Source organism: Vigna unguiculata, chromosome 5 (genome assembly GCF_037176805.1).
Source record: "Vigna unguiculata cultivar grain cowpea cultivar isolate G323 ecotype 2 chromosome 5, ASM3717680v1, whole genome shotgun sequence".
Classification (NCBI taxonomy): Eukaryota; Viridiplantae; Streptophyta; class Magnoliopsida; order Fabales; family Fabaceae; genus Vigna; species Vigna unguiculata.
This window is the reverse complement of record NC_140796.1, coordinates 1,288,609-1,309,036: the sequence shown is the minus strand read 5'-3', so window position 1 is coordinate 1,309,036 and position 20,428 is coordinate 1,288,609. Positions and strand designations below refer to the sequence as shown.

Genomic DNA, 20,428 nt, shown 5'->3' with positions numbered 1-20,428 from the left:
TATGAGATATGTAGTTTATCAAATTGGCGTTTCGATTAAGAAAATGCACAAGACATGATTGTGTTTGGACAAAACTATCATCCAATATAACAAAATAAACTCATTAAATTAGGTTAAATTTTTGCATTTTTTATTAATAAATTAATCTCATATTATATTAGGTTAAATTTTTGTATTTTTTATTAGATAAAATTTAAACAAACTCAGTCCTAATTAAATGAGATTAAGTTTAGGAAACTGAATGACAAGTTTCAAAAATTCTGTAATTAATAATTTTTTTTCTTTTTTTAGCATGGAGGCATCCAATATAATTAATAATACCAAGAATATGCATTTTGAAAGCAAATTTTAAGGAACTGCATAAAGTAACTTGTTTTACTTTCAAACGCTACATTTTTTTCTCTGTTAAACTACAGAGTAATTAGAAGCAATGTTATCTAAAACAGCACACACACAAGCATATATCATATTCAAGTATTTTCCTAGACACGAAGAAATGTACCTATAGTATAATAATGATTCAATATTTTTTCTCTATTTATTTTTCATTTAAAGTGATTCTTATATTTTTTTTTTTTGAAAAAAATTTAAAGTAGCCCATTCTATTATTATCTAATTTGATGAATAAAATAAGAAAAATAACATTAATGCTGATCTAAAACATATATCTCACATTGACTTTTTTTAAATATATAAATTACATTTAAAAAAACATTAAATGTACATATAAAAACAGTATTAAAGTACATTTAAAACTCTTGAATGACATCACTCACAACAACACCTTTCTTGATGCCTTTGATGGAGTTACTATTACACCACCTACTTACCTTTTTCTTCACGTATTTCAGTAATGAACGGTTAGATTTGTGTGCACATCTCTACCTCAATTCATGAAAGTACGAAGAAATAGTTAATTCATTTTTGTAATTTTAAAAATACGAAGAAATAGTTAATTCATTTTTGTAATTTTAAAAATACACGTGTTATTTTAAGTAATAAATATGTTTTTAATTTTTTAATTTTTTAATAAAATTAAAATTTATTTATGTTTTAACTTTTAGTTTAATTTTCAAACTTTAAAAATAAATAAGTATAATTTTCTTATTTTATATAAAACTATTTCCTTTTTACGTGTTAAATGATTAATATTTTAATTATTTATATCCTTTAATACATTTTAACTTAAATAACATTCTAATATACTGTTTGATATAATAATTAATTTTTAAAAAATATTTTAGGATCTCTAATTTAATAGTATATAGAGGGGAACAAATACATAGAATTTATTAAAATTTTAAAAGTAATTTTTTATTTATATGTTATTTTTTGTTTGTATACAAAAAAAATGGGGTAGCGAGATGCGCAAACCCCCTTTAATTCACACTTAAAAACAAAATTGTTATGTAAAAAATACTGTATTCGCTTGTTTTTAAATAAAATGTATTAAAATTTGAGAAATAAATAAATTTTAAAAATTTCAAGTTTAAATTCAGGGACTTGTATTAAATAACAGTTTTTTTTTTTAATTTTATTTACCAACTGAAATGGTTAATAAATAATCGTGTCCATGATGATACTTAAATATTAAGTGTGTGGAATTTTCTTTAACGAATCTCTCTGATACATTATACATTTTGGTATTATCCTTCCATTTATTATTAGGCTCACAAAGAAAAAATAAATAAAATTATGTCTGGAGTTTCATATCTTGTATCTACTTTAAATTTAGGTATACATGTAGATTTAAAGTATTTTGATATAGACTATATAGATTTTGCTGAGTTTGAAATTAACGATGAATGTATTATTATTGTTTATACCAATAGGTCATTTTGAACGAATTTATGATGTTTTATTTTATATGTTTGTAAATATATTTGACAAATATATTTTCTTTTATCTATTACTTTTTTTAGGTAATATAATGTGTGTAAAATATGAGTTTTTAAGTATGTATTTGTAATATTCAGCGTGTATGGTTTATGTGATTAGTTATGTAAAAAAGTTATTTAAATCATAAAATATATAATATCCATTTCCCATTAAAAAAGTAAAATGATCTAATATAACTCCATACAAAAGATAGTAGTATTAAAAAAGGTTTTATATTAAAAAGAATTCAAATCCTCGGATCGTTGTGTTTTTTTCAAAAATCTTCATCAGTTTTTATGTTATCTAAATTAAATATTTATTTTTGAAAATGTATCATTTTTATTAGTGCATATTGACTATGTTATCAATAGATCACAAGACAATCCGTGGTTTATTGATTTTTTTAATTATTTTTAATATTTTAAGTTTTTTAATTAAAAAAAATTGTCAAGTTCTTGTCATAAACTCGTGGCTTTCTTGATTTTATTTATTTTTCTTTTATTTTTTTTAATTTAAAGAAGAAAAAAACCTATGAAATTAGGGATATATCATGTGTTATTATTGTTATGAAAAATTAAATCTCAATTTGGTCTTTGTATTTATTATTTTTTCATAATATAGTTTCAATTTATTCTTAGATCGAAACAATTTTAACTTTTATATAAATATTACAATGATATTTTTAATTTAATAAATATTTTTAACCAAAATAAATTTATTTAAATTTATATATTACATTAAACTTAATTTAAAATTTATTTTCAATATTTATATATCAATAACTTTTAAACGAATATTAAAGGTGATATAAAAATAACAATTTTATAAATTTAAATATTAAATTTTAAAAGATTTTTATAATAATTAAAAGTATTTAAATTACAAACCATTTACAATAACTTTATTCAGTTTACTCTTATAATTATTATAAAATTGTTTTAAATTTTTTAATTTGAAGTTATAAGTCATAAGTCGAAGAAACGAAATTTGCAAAATAAAAGAAAAAACTACATCTAAACAATTAAAATGCTGCTTAAAAACTATATTAATTGACAATTAGAACTGCAAAGCTTTATATTACCGATAAATGAAAAAAATAAGAGAGAAGAGAAATAGAATAAGAGTTTAAGTAACAAAAAAAAAATACCCCAAAAATAAAATGTTAATAAGAAAAAAAAGAGAGTTCTGAGATATTATTACTTCTTATATAATGAAACCTATTCAAAAATATCAAATAATTGTATAAACTCAAATAGAATATGAAAAAATTTAGATAAAAATATTATAAATATATATATATATATATATATATATATATATATTTGTAAATAATTAAATTTTAAGTTACATTTTTAAATGTAACTGATAAGTTTAACTTTTTTTTTTCTTTTAAAATCATCCTTCTATATAAATAAAAAGAGTTCGTTACCTATGTTGACTAAATTTAATGGAGACTATAAATAATTATTGACATGGGAATATTTAATAATTTTAGTTTCTCTATTAGAATCTCAAACATTGCCATCTAAGAAAAACCATATTTTATTTGTAGATCATTACTTAGTATTTAAATGCTTATTAATTTATAATTAACAAAGTCAAAATTGATTTAAGATTTAAAAGAAAAAGTAAATTCAGTTAAACATTAAATGGGTTGTCAATCAACTTTCCTAGACAAAAATAAATAGATTTAATAATGATCTACTTCTCACAAACCAAATTAAATTATCAGTATTTAAATTATAAAGGAGTTTCTTTTTTTTTCTTTTGTGAAAGAATTAAAACATATGGAAAGTTCAAGTTTTTTTCCCCTGAAATGGCAACCAATTGAATATAAGTGAAACGTATTCCAAAGAATAGAAAATTATTAAAGTGAAGTGTTTTGAGTTAAAACTAACATTCCAAAGAAAAAATAAAAAAATTAATTGGAGTGTGGAAAAAATAAGTAAATAAAATGTTTGCATAGTTGACAGGTCATGTAGTAGGAAAACATTAAAAATATTATTATTGACTGATAATTTGTTTTTTGTTTCCTTTGGCAAATGGTGATGTTTGAATCAAATGTTTCATTATGCTTATCCAAGTCTTGCCTGGTCTTCTCTTCTGTGTTTTTTGGCATGATCATATTCCTCATTCATGTTTTATTTTTTTTTTCACAGTAAAATTAAAAATTAAAATTGAAAAAATAAAAAAAATGAGAAAACCCCAAACACAAATAAAGCATGAGATGGCATAAATGTAGAAAGGACTCTGCCCACTCAATACAAAATACTATATCTATCTATGTACTTACCCTTCTTCTCTTCCCTCCTATCAACCACTTCTCTTCTTCTCTTCTTCATGCTCTCAACAACAACAACAACTCTAATATACCTTTCTCTCTTTGCCCAAATCCTAAATCTCAATCCCTCTTTTCAAATCAAATCCCAATCACCCTCTCAAACCCCACAAAGGTTAATCTCTGCATAAAAATTTGATCTTTCCTTCAATTTCCCATACCCTTCTTCTCACTTTTTTCACTTCAAGATTCAGACGCGCTTTCTTTGCGTCACTCTCTCTTTTCCTCGTTGTGGGTTCCTCTCCCCTTGCTCAAATGGTTAACCCTACGCGGCTTCGAATTTTCCGATTGCGTTCAATGCGCGCAGTTTAGCCGGGACCCAGAAAACCTAGGTGCCTAGGGCTCTTCCAATCTTTTGTGGGTTTTGCGCAAAATTCGATTTTTTTAATTCTTTGCGAAGTGGGCATGGTGGGGAACGACGACGCGGGTCATATTTCCGCCTCCCGGAAAATGTTCTGGCGGTCGGCGTCGTGGTCATCGTCCCGTACCGCCGCCGGGAACGCCTCTTCCGGCGAGGCGGGTAAGGGTTTCGCGGATTCTGGCAGCGCGGAAGGTCCTCACAGAGAGAACCGGCGGTTCCCTCCGCCGCCACTTACGCCTCGGTCGCAGCAGAATTGTAAGGCGCGGTCTTGCCTGCCGCCGCTGCAGCCGCTCTCTATCGCGCGGCGGAGTCTTGATGAGTGGCCGAAGGCGGGGTCCGACGACATCGGCGAGTGGCCGCAGCCGCCCACCACCCCGGGAGGGAGAGGTAATGGTAGCAATGGTGAAAGGTTGAAACTTGATTTGTCTTCCATTCAGCATAGCAACCCTGATCATAGTAGGAGTAACAATGGTGGGCTTGTGAAGAGGGATAAGATTGCATTTTTTGACAAGGAGTGTTCAAAAGTTGCTGATCATGTGTACCTTGGTGGTGATGCTGTTGCTAAGGATAGGGACATTTTGAAGCATAATGGTATCACTCATGTGTTGAATTGTGTGGGGTTTGTGTGTCCTGAGTACTTTAAGGCTGATTTTGTGTATAGGACTTTGTGGCTGCAGGATAGTCCCTCCGAGGACATTACTAGTATCTTGTATGATGTGTTTGACTACTTTGAGGATGTTAGGGAGCAAGGTGGGAGGGTGTTTGTGCACTGTTGTCAAGGGGTGTCTCGGTCCACATCTCTGGTCATTGCTTACCTTATGTGGAGGGAAGGCCAAAGTTTTGATGATGCTTTTCAGTTTGTGAAGGCAGCAAGAGGGATTGCTGATCCGAATATGGGGTTCGCTTGCCAGTTGTTGCAGTGTCAGAAAAGGGTCCACGCGTTCCCTCTTAGTCCTAGCTCTTTGCTCAGGATTTACAGGATTGCTCCACACTCCCCTTATGATCCTTTACATCTTGTTCCCAAAATGTTGATGGATCCTTCTTCAGCTGCATTGGACTCCAGAGGCGCGTTTATTGTGCACATTCCTTCGGCAATATATGTTTGGATTGGTAAGAACTGTGAGGCCATCATGGAGAGGGATGCCAGAGGGGCCGTTGGCCAGATTGTTCGGTATGAGAAGGTGCAAGGGCCAATTGTGATGATTAAGGAAGGTGAGGAACCGGCTTATTTCTGGAATGCTTTTTCGAATTTTCTGCCCTTGATGGATAAATCTGGCAATAGAGTAGAAGATGGAAACTTGACTGGTAAAGTTTCTCCTGGTGAGAGGAGAGTGGAAGCCTATGATGTTGATTATGAAGTTTTCAAAAAAGCAATCACTGGAGGATTTGTGCCTCCCTTTGCTTCATCGGAGAATGAACATGAAACCCATCTGCCTGCAAGAGAGAGTAGTTGGAGTGCTTTAAGGCGTAAAGTTGCCTCTGCTAATATGAAGGAGTTTGTTTCTACCCCTAGGTTATCCTTTCCCAGGGTTTATTCAGATTCCATGTTGTGTATTCACACATCAGCCAACTTGTCTCCATCCTCATCCCTTTCATCATCGTCATCGTCTATATCATCATCCTCTTCACCGTCTTATGTTTCTCCAGATTCCATTTCTTCTGATTCTAGCACTCATTCTAAGTTTTTGTCAGAAGTGTCCCCAGATTCTTCCTCTGTGGTTTTGACTCCTATTCCCGTATTTTCTTCTTTGTCTAGTTTTTCTAATTTGTCAATCTCTTCAAGTTCTACTTCTAAAGCAGTTTCTAACAGTACAGATATCATTGGTGTCAATCTACCTCATCCCTGGTCTCAGTCAGCCTCTTTACCATTGAAGAAACCATCAACTTCCCTTGCTGAACGCAGAGGTAGTTTGTCAAAATCTTTGAAGTTGCCACTGAAGAGTGATAAGAAACAAGTAATGGATAAGCCACCGACCTTTCATAATAGTCAAGAATTTGACATTGTTGTTAATGGCAATGTTAGCTATTTGCAACCATCAGATAGTAAAGATTATTTTTGTGAGCCTAACAACCATGCCAAGGATGGAGGTGTGAATTCCTTTCAAAAGTGTGAGCTGGCATTATGTCCAAGCATTGTTGACAGCACGCACCTCAAGGAATCATCACTTGTTCGGAACTCTGTTGAGCCTTTGGTACATACTTCCTCAGTAGAAGACGCAGTGCTTGGTCAGTCTGCAGCATTGAAGGAAACTAATGAGAGTGGCTCACTGCAGTTTAATGTTGCACAGCCTTCGGTATATCACTGGCCCAGTTTAGAAAAGGTTGAGACATTTGGTGCAGATCATTTGGATTCTAAAGCTGCTTTTGTCATATTCTCTCCCAGTATGCACGTACACGCAGGGAACATGTTATATATTTGGTTAGGGAGGTCTTTCAATTGTGATACTTCACAGGTTCACTTGGATGTTGATATACAGTTAGATTGTTTAGGAGCTGTGGACTGGAATCAAATTGGTTGTGATCTCCTAGATCGGTTTAGTTTGCCAAAGAGTACAGTCATCAAGGTACGCATTCCACTGACATTTTGTTCAAATTGTGCAACACATACATGATGTTGTTTTGTTTTTCTCCTTTTGTTTCTCTAATCTAGATTAAAACATAGTAGCCATAGATTGTGTTTGCTTATTTGGTCTCTCTTTAGTCTCATTATTGTTTTTTGGTTGAAAACATTCTTAATGAAATGCTGAAAAGAATATGTACATCATCCATATATTTCAAGCAGAATAATCAATTTGGAAGAAAGAAAACACTGTTTTAATTGCAGCTTTGCTGGGTGGAGCTGATGGTTGGATTTTCTTCCTTCTATGGAACTCAAATAAATGGGAGTTTAAGTAAACTCCATATAATTGAATGTCACAAGCTCATTAATATGCCATCACAAGTTTTGTATGCTGAAAAACTTGTTTCTGTGTATGCGACTTTTGTTCATGTAAACTTCCACTTAGTTTTTTGATACTAATGATTGCATTATGGTGTTAGAATCTCTAGACTAGGAAGAATGGGAGGGTTGGTAGAGAGGATTATAAACTAATTCTTGTGATCAATGATAAAAGAGCACTGAGGGAATCAGGAGAATCCAGGTCTAAAAAACTGATTAGGGCAACATATGCAATTATATCTATCTTTTTTTGCTATATTCTGCTCCACCAGTATCTATTCCTCACATTCAGTGGAATTGATATCACAAGATTTTATGGAATCTCTAACTGAATCTAGTGTTGTGAGATAGGCTTGCCTTTTAAGATTTTTAGTGGGGCCAGCTGTTGTGATGTGCTTATTATTTACAAAACCTTATAAGTGCATTTGACTTTGAACTTCAAACCATTACTTTTGTGATATATCTTGTATACATTTCTTCCTTTTTCATGAAAGATTGATTGAATTGAGCTTTATGCACTGTGGTGGATTGTCCCAATATTTTGCATTCTCATAATCTTGTGTTCTATGAATAGATTGTTAAAGAGAATGAGGAACCTTCAGAGTTCCTTGCTTTGCTCAGTTCATTGTAGCTCAAATGACACTAGGAGAATCCTTGGTTCAAGTAGCTTCTATAACCTTTTCAGCATCTGCAGCTATCTCTATGTATGGCAAATTCATCTTCCCTGTCAAAAGAGATCCAGTGAGGTAATAAATGGCAATTATTTTATGAATCTCTGATCATTAAATACATCTAAATAATCTTTTCTTTGTTTCTTTTTCCTAATTCTGTGCTATAAACTGAGTTTTGTTTGATATTACTTTGCAGGAGTTTGCCCCATGCCAAGTGAATTGTAGCTCGGCTGATTGTACAGTGGTTTTTAACACCCTCAACCTAGAAATTTATGTTAAACATACTCAAATTTCTTTCATATTCTCTCTCTCTCATGTTATTTATAGAAGAACAATTCCTTCTTTAGCAATGCGGAAAATGTTAGGCTCTAGTTTATTTGCTTATATGTGAACAAATACGTGATTAAGAATTTCTGAATTCAAACCATAGCTGAGTGATATAGATCTTCTCAATAAAAAATGTTTACCAGTGTTAAATTATCCAACATTCTTGTATGGTTGTCACTTTCAATGATCAAACATGTTTAACAAACTGAATTCAATGATTCATTATGCTATGTTCTTTCAATATGGTTTACCACCTTTTAAAGCTTGGTTACTCTTGAATATGAATGAAAACTCTTGAGTTTAGTTTACTCTTGAATTAGAAAGGTTAAAATACCTTTTTTGTCTCAATTTTCGTCAATTTTGTTCAATTGGGTCCTTTTTTGCTAACATTGTTTAAATCATTAACGACCATGAATGGTGACTGTCACGTGTCACTTTGTGGTTTTTTTGAATTTTTTTTAAAAAAATTTTGTTAATTTTTTTTAAATGTACACATGTCAACCTATGAGTGTGTCATGTGTCACTTCATGGTTTTTTTGAATTGTTTTTAAATTTTTTTAAATTTTTTTTAAATGTTCACGTGTCAAAGTTAATGTTTTAAATTCAATTTGGTCATTATATTTGTTATTTTTATTCAATTAGGTTTCAATTTTTGTTAACATTAACCAATTTGGTCCCTCTCCAAATTAAAATCAAATTTAATTTTTATATTAAAATTCATATTTTTTTATTAAATATCTTTATATAATATATTAAAATTCACATCATTATAACTTTGATATAAAAATTAAATTTGGTCACATTTTCTATAGGGACCAAACCTAATTGAATAAAAATAACAAATATAGAGATCAGATTGAATATAGAATATTGACTTTGACATGTGTCATACTACTAGATTGACACGTGGACATTTAAAAAATAATTCAAAAAAATTCAAAAAAATAAAATTCAAAATTCAAAAAAACCACAAAGTGACACGTGGCACACTCCTAGAAAAAATTATAAATTAAAAATAAAAGAAAAATTCAAAAAAACCACAAAATGACACGTGGCAGTCACTGTTCATGGCCTTGACGAAATTTGGGACCACAAAGGTATTTTAACCAATTAGAAAACTATCATGTACCAAAAATAATGAAACAAATTCTATTATAATTTTGTCTGAAGTATTTTTGTTACTCAGCATTAATTCAAGGGAGGAGATAAATCTGTCGTTTTATAATGAAGCAAAATTTTCTGTGTTCATAGATCTCATTTTGTCATTTCCTAACTACAAAATTTTAATTTGCAATTTAAGATACAATTAATATAAGCTAGTTATTTTGTTTTCTTTCCTGACCCACGTTTTTACATAAATGTTATTAAAGAATTGTTTTGAACTTTTAAATTAAGTAAGGTTATGTTCGATTTTATTCGTTACTGAAAAAACTCTTTCCTGTTTCCTAGATCTTTGAAATTTTTGTTGGTCTTTTCTTTTGACGTTACTATTTACTTTAATTAGTTGAATGTGTAAAATAAAAAAAAAAAAATATGTTTTCAGTCAATAGAATTAAAATTTTATATATGTAATTTAATTAAGTAATATAATTGATTTATTTATTTTATCTACATAGGGTAATTATATATTTTTTAAATATTTATTTATTTTTATTATTATTATTAGCAGTTACTTTTTTTAATATTATTCTTAATTTAGCATTCAATATAATTTATTTCTTTATTAACGGGAAATAAATTATATTAACCCTGTATATAGGCTATAGGTCTTCCATAAGTTATTTTTTGTGTATGACATTTAGACGAAAGAACTCAATTAAAGATTAAAAATAAAATACAATTTAATGAAAAATTAAAAAATAAAAACAGCTGAACAACTCAAGGAAGAGAAGGTTAGAGAAAATGGGAATCGATCCCGTGATTCACAAGCCCAAGAACGATGCCATTATCTCTACTGGGCCAATCCAACATAATCAAACCATTGTCATAGATACGATAATGATTAGAATACAACGATAATTAAATAATAATAATAATATGTATCCGCGGACTTTAGAAGTGTTTTAGTAAATTTAAACCCCATAAATTTTATTACAAATAAATTATGATATTATAGGACATTTGATATAATTTAAATTTCTTTTCAGCGTAAGTATGTTATATATTATCACTAAATCATATACTGATATGTATTACACATTTATTATTAATTTTTTAATAACTATTTAAAAGTCAAAAGTGATTCTCTGATTATTTCACAATATACAAATATTTATGCAAACAAATTACCACATTTGAATTCATGATATTTTGAAGTAAAAAAGATAGAATAAAATTTTGGTAACCACATTATTTTTATTTCACATTAGTTCGTAATCTAGTTACTTTCTGTTTTATTTTCAATGATATTATTAAATTTAAATATTAAATTTACAAAGACATCAATTAAAAAAATTATATTATATTAAAAAAACGAAAATGTAACTTGAAACTCCCTGTAAATTAAAATAAATAAAATAATTACTCATATTTTAGATGTAGTTATTTTTTGTATAATTATTTTTTATCACAACATAAATTGAATGTAGCATGGAAAAAATTAAGTATTACTTATTTTATTTTCACATAACAAACAAAATCACACAAAATAATATTATATATATATATATATATATATTTATAAATATTTATTTATTAAAAATTATAATAGAGATGAAGGGGTTGATCGTGTCTTGTTTCAGCTAGTTATTAGGAAAATACTAAATTTTTAATTTATTTTATTTTATTTTAAAATAACAATTTTTTTAAACTAAATAAATTTTATCGTGTCCATTTATATCTTGTTCTCTTACTGACCCATCTTGAAAACCTTATGCACACAAGTTATAGTTATATGGGCTTTGGATATTGGGCTTGAAAAGGTTGTTACTGTAAGTTCGAGTTCTATATAAACCAACCCCTATTCTCCTTCTAACATCAGCTGTTCAACCCTAAACCCTAATTTTGGCTTCTGCTTCTGCAACCCTCCGATTTTCAAGGTATCGTAATCTTTTATTGAATTAGATTCAAGTGTTTCTACTAGGTCTTCCCTCTTTGAATCTTTATTCCGAAGCTTGTTTTTTGACTTTTTTTTTTTTTGAATGAATGAATCTGTTTAGGGCTTATATGTTTCGATCTGCTAATGCAATTTAGTGTAATTATGTGTTTGCAGGAGGTTGTGAGAATTGTTGGTGAGTGATTGATATGGCTCCTACTAAGGGTGAGTCTTGCATTTTTATTTTTTTATTTTCCATTTCTTCAATATTAATTACCTATATATCTATGTAGATTTTCATGATGTTTATATTTATATGATTGTTTTCTTTATGCACATCAGACTTTTCACTTAGATGGAAAAAAGCTCACAGAAATACTGGTTTGTGCTCTATTTAACTTTTTTTTTCCCTTGAGCAGTGGTCAATGCTAAAAAGGCTGATCCCAAAGCTCAGGCCTTGAAGACGGCCAAGGCTGTAAAATCTGGTGGCCAAGTTTTTAAGAAGAAAACCAAAAAGATCAGGACATCTGTTACATTTCACAGGCCAAAGACATTGAAGAAGGACAGGAGCCCTAAGTATCCTCGCATTAGCGCTCCGCCCAGAAACAAGTTGGACCATTATCAGATACTTAAATTTCCTCTAACTACGGAATCTGCAATGAAGAAAATTGAGGATAATAATACACTGGTTTTTATCGTTGATCTTCGTGCTGACAAAAAGAAAATTAAAGATGCTGTCAAGAAGATGTATGACATTCAGGCCAAGAAAGTAAACACATTAATCAGGTACTGGGAATAAAAAAAATGAGGATATCTTTGATCTGCTACTTTCTTTCTTTTTTTCTTTAACCAATATATTTTTGTTTGCAGGCCAGACGGAACTAAGAAAGCCTATGTTAGGTTGACTCCAGATTATGATGCCTTGGATGTAGCCAATAAAATTGGTATTATCTAAGTTGTACTCTTGGTGATATAGCCTATTTTGAGTTGAGAACATTTTTAGGAAGTAGGTTTTTTATACTGGCATAATTATTTTCTCTGACCGATTCCCTGCTTTCTTAGTTAATGATTACTATTGTAGTATGTCGTTATATATCTCATATGAAAGCAGTTTTTACCTCAAAATTGTATTCCTTCTTAATCCACAAGGATTAATTGTGATTTTCTGCGTTACTTTTTGTACAAATGCAGAGTTTGTTTCTCTGTTCTTACAGGATTTAAAGTTAAATATTTAGTAGGTTTTGTCACAGAATTTGAATCACAACCATTGAAACGTTTCAATGGAATCCAATTTTGTATACCATCTGTATACCTAATTTTGTAATTATGGATGGATAAGCTTTCACATATGACTCTTCATCTTCATTTTTATGAACTCCATCATTCTATAAATTTTTCTATGATTCATTATCTTCATCTACCACCACCTTCCCACAATCATTGCATGGAAGTTTAAGTTTAGCTTGAAAAGCAGAGCTGAGGGATTTCTGACTCCAATGTTTCCAAGGTCTGATCACTCTCCTTTTCTTTATTCCTTACCGCAGATATCAATTTCTGTCCTTATACCAGCATATTGATTATTTCTTGTTATCTGTTGTCATGTTGGTTGGCAGTGGGTAATTTTAAAATTTGTTGACGAATCCATCATAGTTTTACTGATGTAGTTGAATATAGAAATATAGTCTATTCTAATGGTTAGGCTTTGTAGACCTGTTGCCCCTGGATTAAATTTGGAAACAGCCCATTGGCATATTTTAGGTTATGCTCTTATATTGAGGAGCCTTTTTCTTTATTTTGAATACAGACATAGTCAGGTGTCTGCCATTATTTGGTAGAGACTGTTACATGTCTGGGACATAATATACCGAGGGTGAGTCCAACAAATATGAGTTTTCTATGTTGTTGGATAACATGTCTTGGGAAGGTGTCCATCGTTGCCCATTAATAACACTTTTGTTATTATTTGAGCTACATCTGGATTCTACATCACATTTTCTGCCCCACCTTTGTTCCTTTTAACACAATCACTTCACTTTTGTTATTATTTGAGCTACATCTGGATTCTACATCACATTTTCTGCCCCACCTTTGTTCCTTTTAACACAATCACTTCATACATAAAATTCGTTTTATTTACCCATTTTTTGTTTGTATTCCAGAAAGTTTAATTATTGAAGTTCCACTTACGGTGCCTGAATACCCATGTTAGTTTAATTATATAGTTTGTTTCATCTTTTACTTTGAATACCAGACATAGTCAGGTGTCTGCCGTTTTTTGAAATTTGGTAGAGACTGTTACATGTCTGGGACATAATATAATGAGAGTGAGTCCTTTAATATGGGTTGACTATGTTGTTGGATAACATCTCTTTGTAAGGTGTCCATCGTTGCCCAATAATATTCTTCGTTATTATTTGAGCTACATCTGGATTCCACATCACATTTTCTGCCTCTCACTCACCTGTGTTCCTTTCAACAAAATGTGTTACATTATTCCTGTTAGAGTATGTGATCATATTCAAACAAGTTTAATTGTTGCTAATTCCTGTGTGATCATACTCACTCCCGTGTTAGTTTTTTTTTTTATTATTATTAAACAATTATTAGTGGAAAACAATTTATGACATTTTTATTAGAGGAATTCCAGACATAGTCAGGTGTCTGCCTTTTTTGGAATTTTGGTAGAGACCGTTACATGTCTGGCACAAAATATACAGAGGGTGAATCCAACAAATATGGGTTTTCTATGTTGTTGGATAACATCTCTTTGGAAGGTATCCATCGTTGCCCAGTAATATACTTTGTTATTATTTGAGCTACATCTGGATTCTACATTACAATTTCTGTCCTCACTAATCCATTTTTCTTTCAACGAAAGCATTATTCCTGCTGTTAGAATTTATGTTTGTGTTAATATTCAAACAAGTTTAATTATTGCAAGCTTCTGTTATTGCGTTTGAATACCGTTTTTAGTTTTTTTTTTCTTTGTTGCTAAACAATTAGAGTAAAACAATCTGACATTTTTGTACTTTGAATACCAGACATAGTCAGGTGTCTGCCTTGTTTGGAAATTTGGTAGAGACTGTTACATGTCTGGCACATAATATACTGTGGGTGAATCCAACAAATATGGGTTTTCTATGTTGTTGGATAACATCTCTTGGGAAGGTGTCCATCGTTGCCCAGTAATATACTTTGTTATTATTTGAGCTACATCTGGATTCCACATCACAATATAGCACACTATGAATTATTTACTAATATTAAATGGTTTTCTTGGAGTTCGAAATTTGGCTATGTGGGGCTCGAAATATGAGCATATGCAGTATTTTATTTTCTTGAAACACATCAGAATTCAGTTTTTTAAAAATCGAATTCTGAAATGGTTTTATTTGGTTTTAAATTTTTGTTTATTTTGTAAAAATTAAGTGAAAAACATAAGCCAAAAATGTTGTCAATTTGTAAAATAGAATTTTGAAAATGTATATTAATTTTGTTTTGAAATATTAATCAAAAGAAACGGAAAAATACTGCATTAGTTAATGACCTGTGGGCTTGTTTTGGATATTAGATTTTATTTTTGGTTTCTTCAAAAAGATGATTAGAAATACCAAGACATTAACTGACCTTAAAATCAGTGCTTGGAAATTCCTTCCATGTGAATGGGTGTACACGAAAACATATGCTGAAAATCATTCATGAAATTGTTAAATAGCCTAAACCATTTTGGTCCACTATAACAAAAGGAATGACGGTCAACGACACAGGGCATAATATAAGAAAAAGAAACAAATGACAGAAAAACATCTTTACCTAGAACTGAGCTACATTCGACTTATGGATCCAAAAGTCAAGAATAATTTTCTCTTCTTTTTTATCATTATCATTTTTTTTATCTTCAAAATTAAGATCAAATTTTTAGGAAATAATATAATTTAGAATTAGTAGTATGATGTAAAGAAAACAATGAAAAACAATATAAATTAAATTATCAATATAAACAGTATTTGAACATTCAAATAGCTCAAAACATCGTTTTATGGATGACATTAAATCCGTTAGTTATAAATTATCGTATTATAAGTATGAGTTGTCTATAACATGATAGTAAAATAATTATTTTATTGATGAGGTTAGATCTGTCAGTAATAAATTATTGTAATATAAATGAGTAGTCCTATAACATAATATCAAATTTTGCTCACTTCATTGCAATTTTCATGTTCTTCAACGTGTTCCACTTAGCTAAATGTTTTTCAATTACAACTTACAACTTAAGTAGCATTTTCAAATCAATAATATTACAAATATTTGTTGTTTCGTAGTATTTTGCAAACATACTCGTCAATGTATTGCCACGACAACAAACAAATTCTACCGTTATCACATCCTTAATCTTAATTAGTATTATATATAATATGAAATGATTGAAAGTAACAAAACAAACATACGTTTATAGATGATGGAATGAATGATAAATTAGCAAATTTTGTTTTTGTTGACCAATATATTTTTGTGTTGAGTAAACAATATTTCCGCTATAGTAAAGATAGTTAATGTTAAATGTATGTTTTCGTTGTATATATTCTAAACGCATTTTATGTCTATTGCATACCACTAAATATGTATTTATACTGTTAATATAATTAATTACAATAATCCATAAACTTTTAACAGCGTATTATATTCTAATATTTTCTTTCAGGAGCATATAACCAATTACAAATGTACTCAAAGAGTTGTGAATGTACAGCCAACTGATTTCTCCATTGAACACCTTTTCTTTTAACAATTCTATATCATCATTACCATTATAATATGTTATTATGTATCTCATTAAAGAATTTTTCATCTCGAAATTCTATTGCTTTGTGGTCCACATGAGTATTAACTGTCATTTATTTATTCTACTCTTTTTTGTGTTAAGTTTTGTTAATAAAAAAATATGTTAAGCAATGTATTTTTGGAATCGAAATTTTGAAATAAAATACAATGGGAACTTTCATTCCTATACTCATATCCTTGAGAAACTTCCTTTGCTTCGTACCAACCAATTATTTCCTTGGTAACTTTCAAAATGAGTTTTCTATAAGTTTGTGAAGAGGCAGAAAATGAGTACATCAATGTATGGTTGCTAGAAATTTCGGTGTATGCATTAGAATTACTTCTTGTACATGTATTTGGAGAAAGTTATCTTAAGCAAACAATGATTAAACTTGGGACTATAAAGCTCAAATAAACATTCTCGCTCAAGAGTTTAATATCTCTGATATGGTCGGAACAATAATCATCATTTTTCAAACATCGAAAATTTTGAATGACTCTATCACTGTGTGCAGTCTGTCTTTCATCTTTTCCCATCTTCTCTCGTTTGCTCCAGTTGTCAAGGTGTAAAATTTACCTGTAATTCACAATTAAAACATAAGTAAAAACACGGGTTTTTTACTAAGTTTTTTAGTATTTTATTAATCTAAAACCAAATGTTTGATTTTTTTTTTATAATGGAATTAAAATATTCAAAAGGGTCAAACCATACCATTGCCAATGGACACTGTGCTGAGAGCATGACGAGTATAGTTTGGAGCCTTAGCGATGAACTCAAACTGATAGTACTTTTTTCCTTCAACATCTTGCTGAAGCATTAGACATGTGAATAAAAGAACAAAATCAACAGATTAAATGCAGAGTCTAATCAAACATAAAAAGATAATGATTACAAACAAGGAAAAGAGATTTAATGTAAGACATCAAACCTCTTTTGCTTCTACAATCTTGGTTTTCTGGTTTGAAGGGGCCAAAACCTTTTTTATCAGAGTTTCAGCAACCTCTTGAGGGGACCCAAATTCTGTAATATCCTGTTTCCCAGTTGCTATCACATTTACACTCACACTCTCCAGTGGTTCAATGACATCTTTGAACACCTTATCTTGACCTTCAATTACTACTTCCTGCTCACTCCCCATGATAAAAAAGAGATGAAAAAGGTAACCTTAGCTTCCCTTTTAGCTTTGTATCAATACATAAACTTGATATAAAGTCACACTGATGCAGAGTGCAGACAGTGTTTAAACAATGCTCACCTGCCACCCAAAAGGGTAGAGAAATGAATATCCATCTTTCTTGTCCAAAACAGACAAAAATCCTTTCTTGTTTTCTGCAGCAACTGAGCCATATCAATGGCATATCCTCAGGGTGTCAGGCATCAATATTTAGGAAAGTCACAAGTGTCATAAACAGCATTTGTACCTTCCTGGTCAGGCACAATTCAGTAACATGGAAAACTTAACTGTTTAAAATGCAATCTTACAAGAGTTTGAGTGTTGGTTCATCAGAAAAACTAATGGGGCAGTAGTTCCAATGGCAATCACTTGGCGCCTTCCTTGTGTATCTGCCAAGGTAAGGCAAAGGATTAATAAAGAAACAAAAAATTGATATAGTGCCAGTTAATGATAGCAGTTTCAGTGTCAGATAAGAGTGTTGTTATATCCTCCTTCAAGTCTTCATAAAAAACAAAGTAAGAGGAAAAGAAAAACAATATGTACTACCATATGCATTTATTGTCTTATAAACATGAAAAAATTCAATATGTACTACCATACAAAGTAAGAGGATGTTGTAGGAGGATCTAGAATTGCTTTCACATAATCCTCTAAGTTGTTTACAACAGTTACATGGATTTGAAATCAAAACTGTTCAGTTTTCGGGGAAAATAATAAGTACAAATTTTCTACTTGTTTTTTTTTTTGTGGTGTCCTCTGCTTAACATTAAAACACAGTATTTTCAAAATCGTTTTAATATATTTTAAAATATCAAAATCAGTGTCCAACCATATAGTTTGAAGATATAACAGAGGAACAACATAGAAAAGCCTAGCAGAATCCAAATTCAAAAATAACATGTAATTAATTAATTAGTATTAGGACTTTTTGCGCCTCATGAAACCCCAGCTACAAGCTGCTTACTATTTTCACTCTTCAGTCTCAAGCATGCTTTGTTATGGTTAATAGCCAAAACAAGCTTTTAAGGAAAGAGAACCAAGTGCTTAAAATCCTTCTCCTCGGTCAGGACCTTCCGTAGGTAGTTCTTCCTAATTAAGAAACACTCAATCACTTGTGAAATCTCACCCTTAAAAAAGCTAGCTATGAAGTGGAGAACGATACACTTGAAGAACTACTAAGTATCTCAAATGATATCAGATCATAATACCCAAATACCAATCAAATTCATATACGGTTTACATTGTACTACTTGTGAGGGTTAATGTCTGATTTAGACAACAAGATTAACATTACACTGTGCATCTCCATGAGAAGCAAATTACCTACATTGATATACAGAAGCACGTTGGAAAATACCTATTCTTCCTTGGAGAATTTTGAAGCATCAAAGACAGGCAAGAAATCCTAAAATGCCAAACAAGCATACATACAGCACACAAATTCTTCTAAGCAAAATCACTGAGACACACTCCAATGTAAAAATACCTTCTCATATTCTTATAGCAAGACAATGGGAGCTGTGAATTGACCTTGAGCAGACCCAAAAGAAAAAAGAACGAACCTTGTGAAGTTAAAGAAGCAGAGGGTTCTTGGGAAGCTTTGACAGTGAAGGAAACGGTATCTCTTCGAGGAGAACGAGAAGTGGGAAGCTTCTGTGACAGACCCACATTTGAGAAGATCGAAAGGAATTAAATTTAGGAAGTGAAAGCATGAGTGTGATTTTGTATTACCTGAGGAAAAGAGTTGTGAAGAAGGGTTCGATGAATCGTTGGGGAATTCTGCAGGAACGTCATTGTTGTTGTGTGAGAAACTGCAGAGAAAATGAAACAAGAACAAGTGACTTGTGTTTGTTGTTGTGTTCTATGTGGTGGAAAACTCGCTTTTTCGGACTTTCACTTATCCATAACAATCTTCTCCCTCCTTACTATTTGCCCTCAGTCACATCTTCCATAAATATAAATAAATAATATATATATATATATATATATATATATATATATATATATATATATATATATATTACATACAAAAAATAACATCAATATTTTTTAGTAGTCAAATCTCTTAATTTGGACAATTAAACTAAAATAACTATTTTTTAAATTGACACACTAAATATCTACTCTAAAATAAGAAAAAAGTTAAATATGTTATGTTCCCGTGATTTTAATTAAAAATTTAAATTAGTTATTTTTCGAAATTTTGATTCAATTTAAAAGATATGCAAATTTAATTATTTTAATACTATTTTGTTAAATTTAGTTGACATTTCAAACATATTTCATGATAGTATTTAAGTTGTTTATGTATTTTATATATTTTTATTTCAATGTTAACTCAAATACTATTATGAAGCATGTTTAAAATGTCAAATAAACTTAACAAAATTTGGTTAAACGAACTAAATTCATATATTTTTAATGTTGAAATTCTGGATTGAGTCAATGTTTCGAAAAGAAACTAATTTCAATTTTCTTAAATGACTAAAATCATATATATATATATATATATATATATATATATATATATATATATATATATATATTAAAAGACAACAAAATGATAATTTAACGTATATTTTAGTGAGTGGTTTACCTTCTTCGATGGAATTTGGAAGCTTCTTTATTTTTTTATTTAGAAATGTATGATTCCAATATATGCATAGTAAAATGGTTGTATCTAACTTCTAATTCCAAATGTATCAATTGACCCAATAATGGTATGCATGGTCAAATTATGTACACTTTTTCTTTTGAATTCTCGTTCCTACCTTTGTGCATCACCATAAGACATTCCATTAAAATATTCTCTCATAACACGTAAATTTTGAATCTTATACAAATCATACAACATAAGAACAAAAAAAAAAAGAAATACTTTT

General features: G+C 30.2%; 3 protein-coding genes across 3 annotated transcripts; 2 read left to right on the top strand and 1 right to left on the bottom strand.

The window, feature by feature from the left end:
- Positions 1–4,198: 4,198 nt before the first annotated feature.
- On the top strand, positions 4,199–8,671 carry MKP1 (mitogen-activated protein kinase phosphatase 1). Its single transcript, XM_028070687.2, has 3 exons — positions 4,199–7,141; positions 8,090–8,261; positions 8,383–8,671. The coding sequence occupies exons 1-2, from the start codon at positions 4,622–4,624 to the stop codon at positions 8,144–8,146; spliced, it is 2,577 nt and encodes an 858-aa protein (XP_027926488.1). The 5' UTR covers positions 4,199–4,621; the 3' UTR covers positions 8,147–8,261; positions 8,383–8,671.
- A 2,741-nt stretch (positions 8,672–11,412) lies between these two features.
- LOC114183159 (large ribosomal subunit protein uL23-like) lies at positions 11,413–12,672 on the top strand. The gene is made up of 4 exons (XM_028070073.2): positions 11,413–11,551; positions 11,725–11,772; positions 11,967–12,333; positions 12,418–12,672. Exons 2-4 carry the CDS (start codon positions 11,757–11,759, stop codon positions 12,500–12,502), a joined length of 468 nt encoding a protein of 155 aa, XP_027925874.1. The 5' UTR covers positions 11,413–11,551; positions 11,725–11,756; the 3' UTR covers positions 12,503–12,672.
- A 4,006-nt stretch (positions 12,673–16,678) lies between these two features.
- Positions 16,679–19,448, bottom strand: PPL1 (PsbP-like protein 1). The gene is made up of 7 exons (XM_028071358.2): positions 19,278–19,448; positions 19,109–19,199; positions 17,855–17,935; positions 17,628–17,710; positions 17,301–17,495; positions 17,084–17,180; positions 16,679–16,948 (listed from the first exon to the last, which is right to left on the bottom strand). Exons 1-7 carry the CDS (start codon positions 19,338–19,340, stop codon positions 16,845–16,847), a joined length of 714 nt encoding a protein of 237 aa, XP_027927159.1. The 5' UTR covers positions 19,341–19,448; the 3' UTR covers positions 16,679–16,844.
- Positions 19,449–20,428: the final 980 nt, after the last annotated feature.

What these genes read in the sequence shown, in the direction of transcription:
- LOC114183159 (XM_028070073.2), top strand. An exon ending in AAAGTAAACACATTAATCAG is followed by an intron (nt 12,334 to 12,417) that starts GTACTGGGAATA and finishes TTTTGTTTGCAG; the next exon opens with GCCAGACGGAACTAAGAAAG.
- PPL1 (XM_028071358.2), bottom strand. Translation starts at nt 19,340, where the DNA reads ATGACGTTCCTGCAGAATTCCCCAACGATTCATCGAACCCTTCTTCAC. An exon ending in GAACCAACACTCAAACTCTT is followed by an intron (nt 17,711 to 17,854) that starts GTAAGATTGCAT and finishes GATATGGCTCAG; the next exon opens with TTGCTGCAGAAAACAAGAAA. An exon ending in CACAGTGTCCATTGGCAATG is followed by an intron (nt 16,949 to 17,083) that starts GTATGGTTTGAC and finishes TGTGAATTACAG; the next exon opens with GTAAATTTTACACCTTGACA.
- MKP1 (XM_028070687.2), top strand. Translation starts at nt 4,622, where the DNA reads ATGGTGGGGAACGACGACGCGGGTCATATTTCCGCCTCCCGGAAAATG. An exon ending in CAAAGAGTACAGTCATCAAG is followed by an intron (nt 7,142 to 8,089) that starts GTACGCATTCCA and finishes TTCTATGAATAG; the next exon opens with ATTGTTAAAGAGAATGAGGA.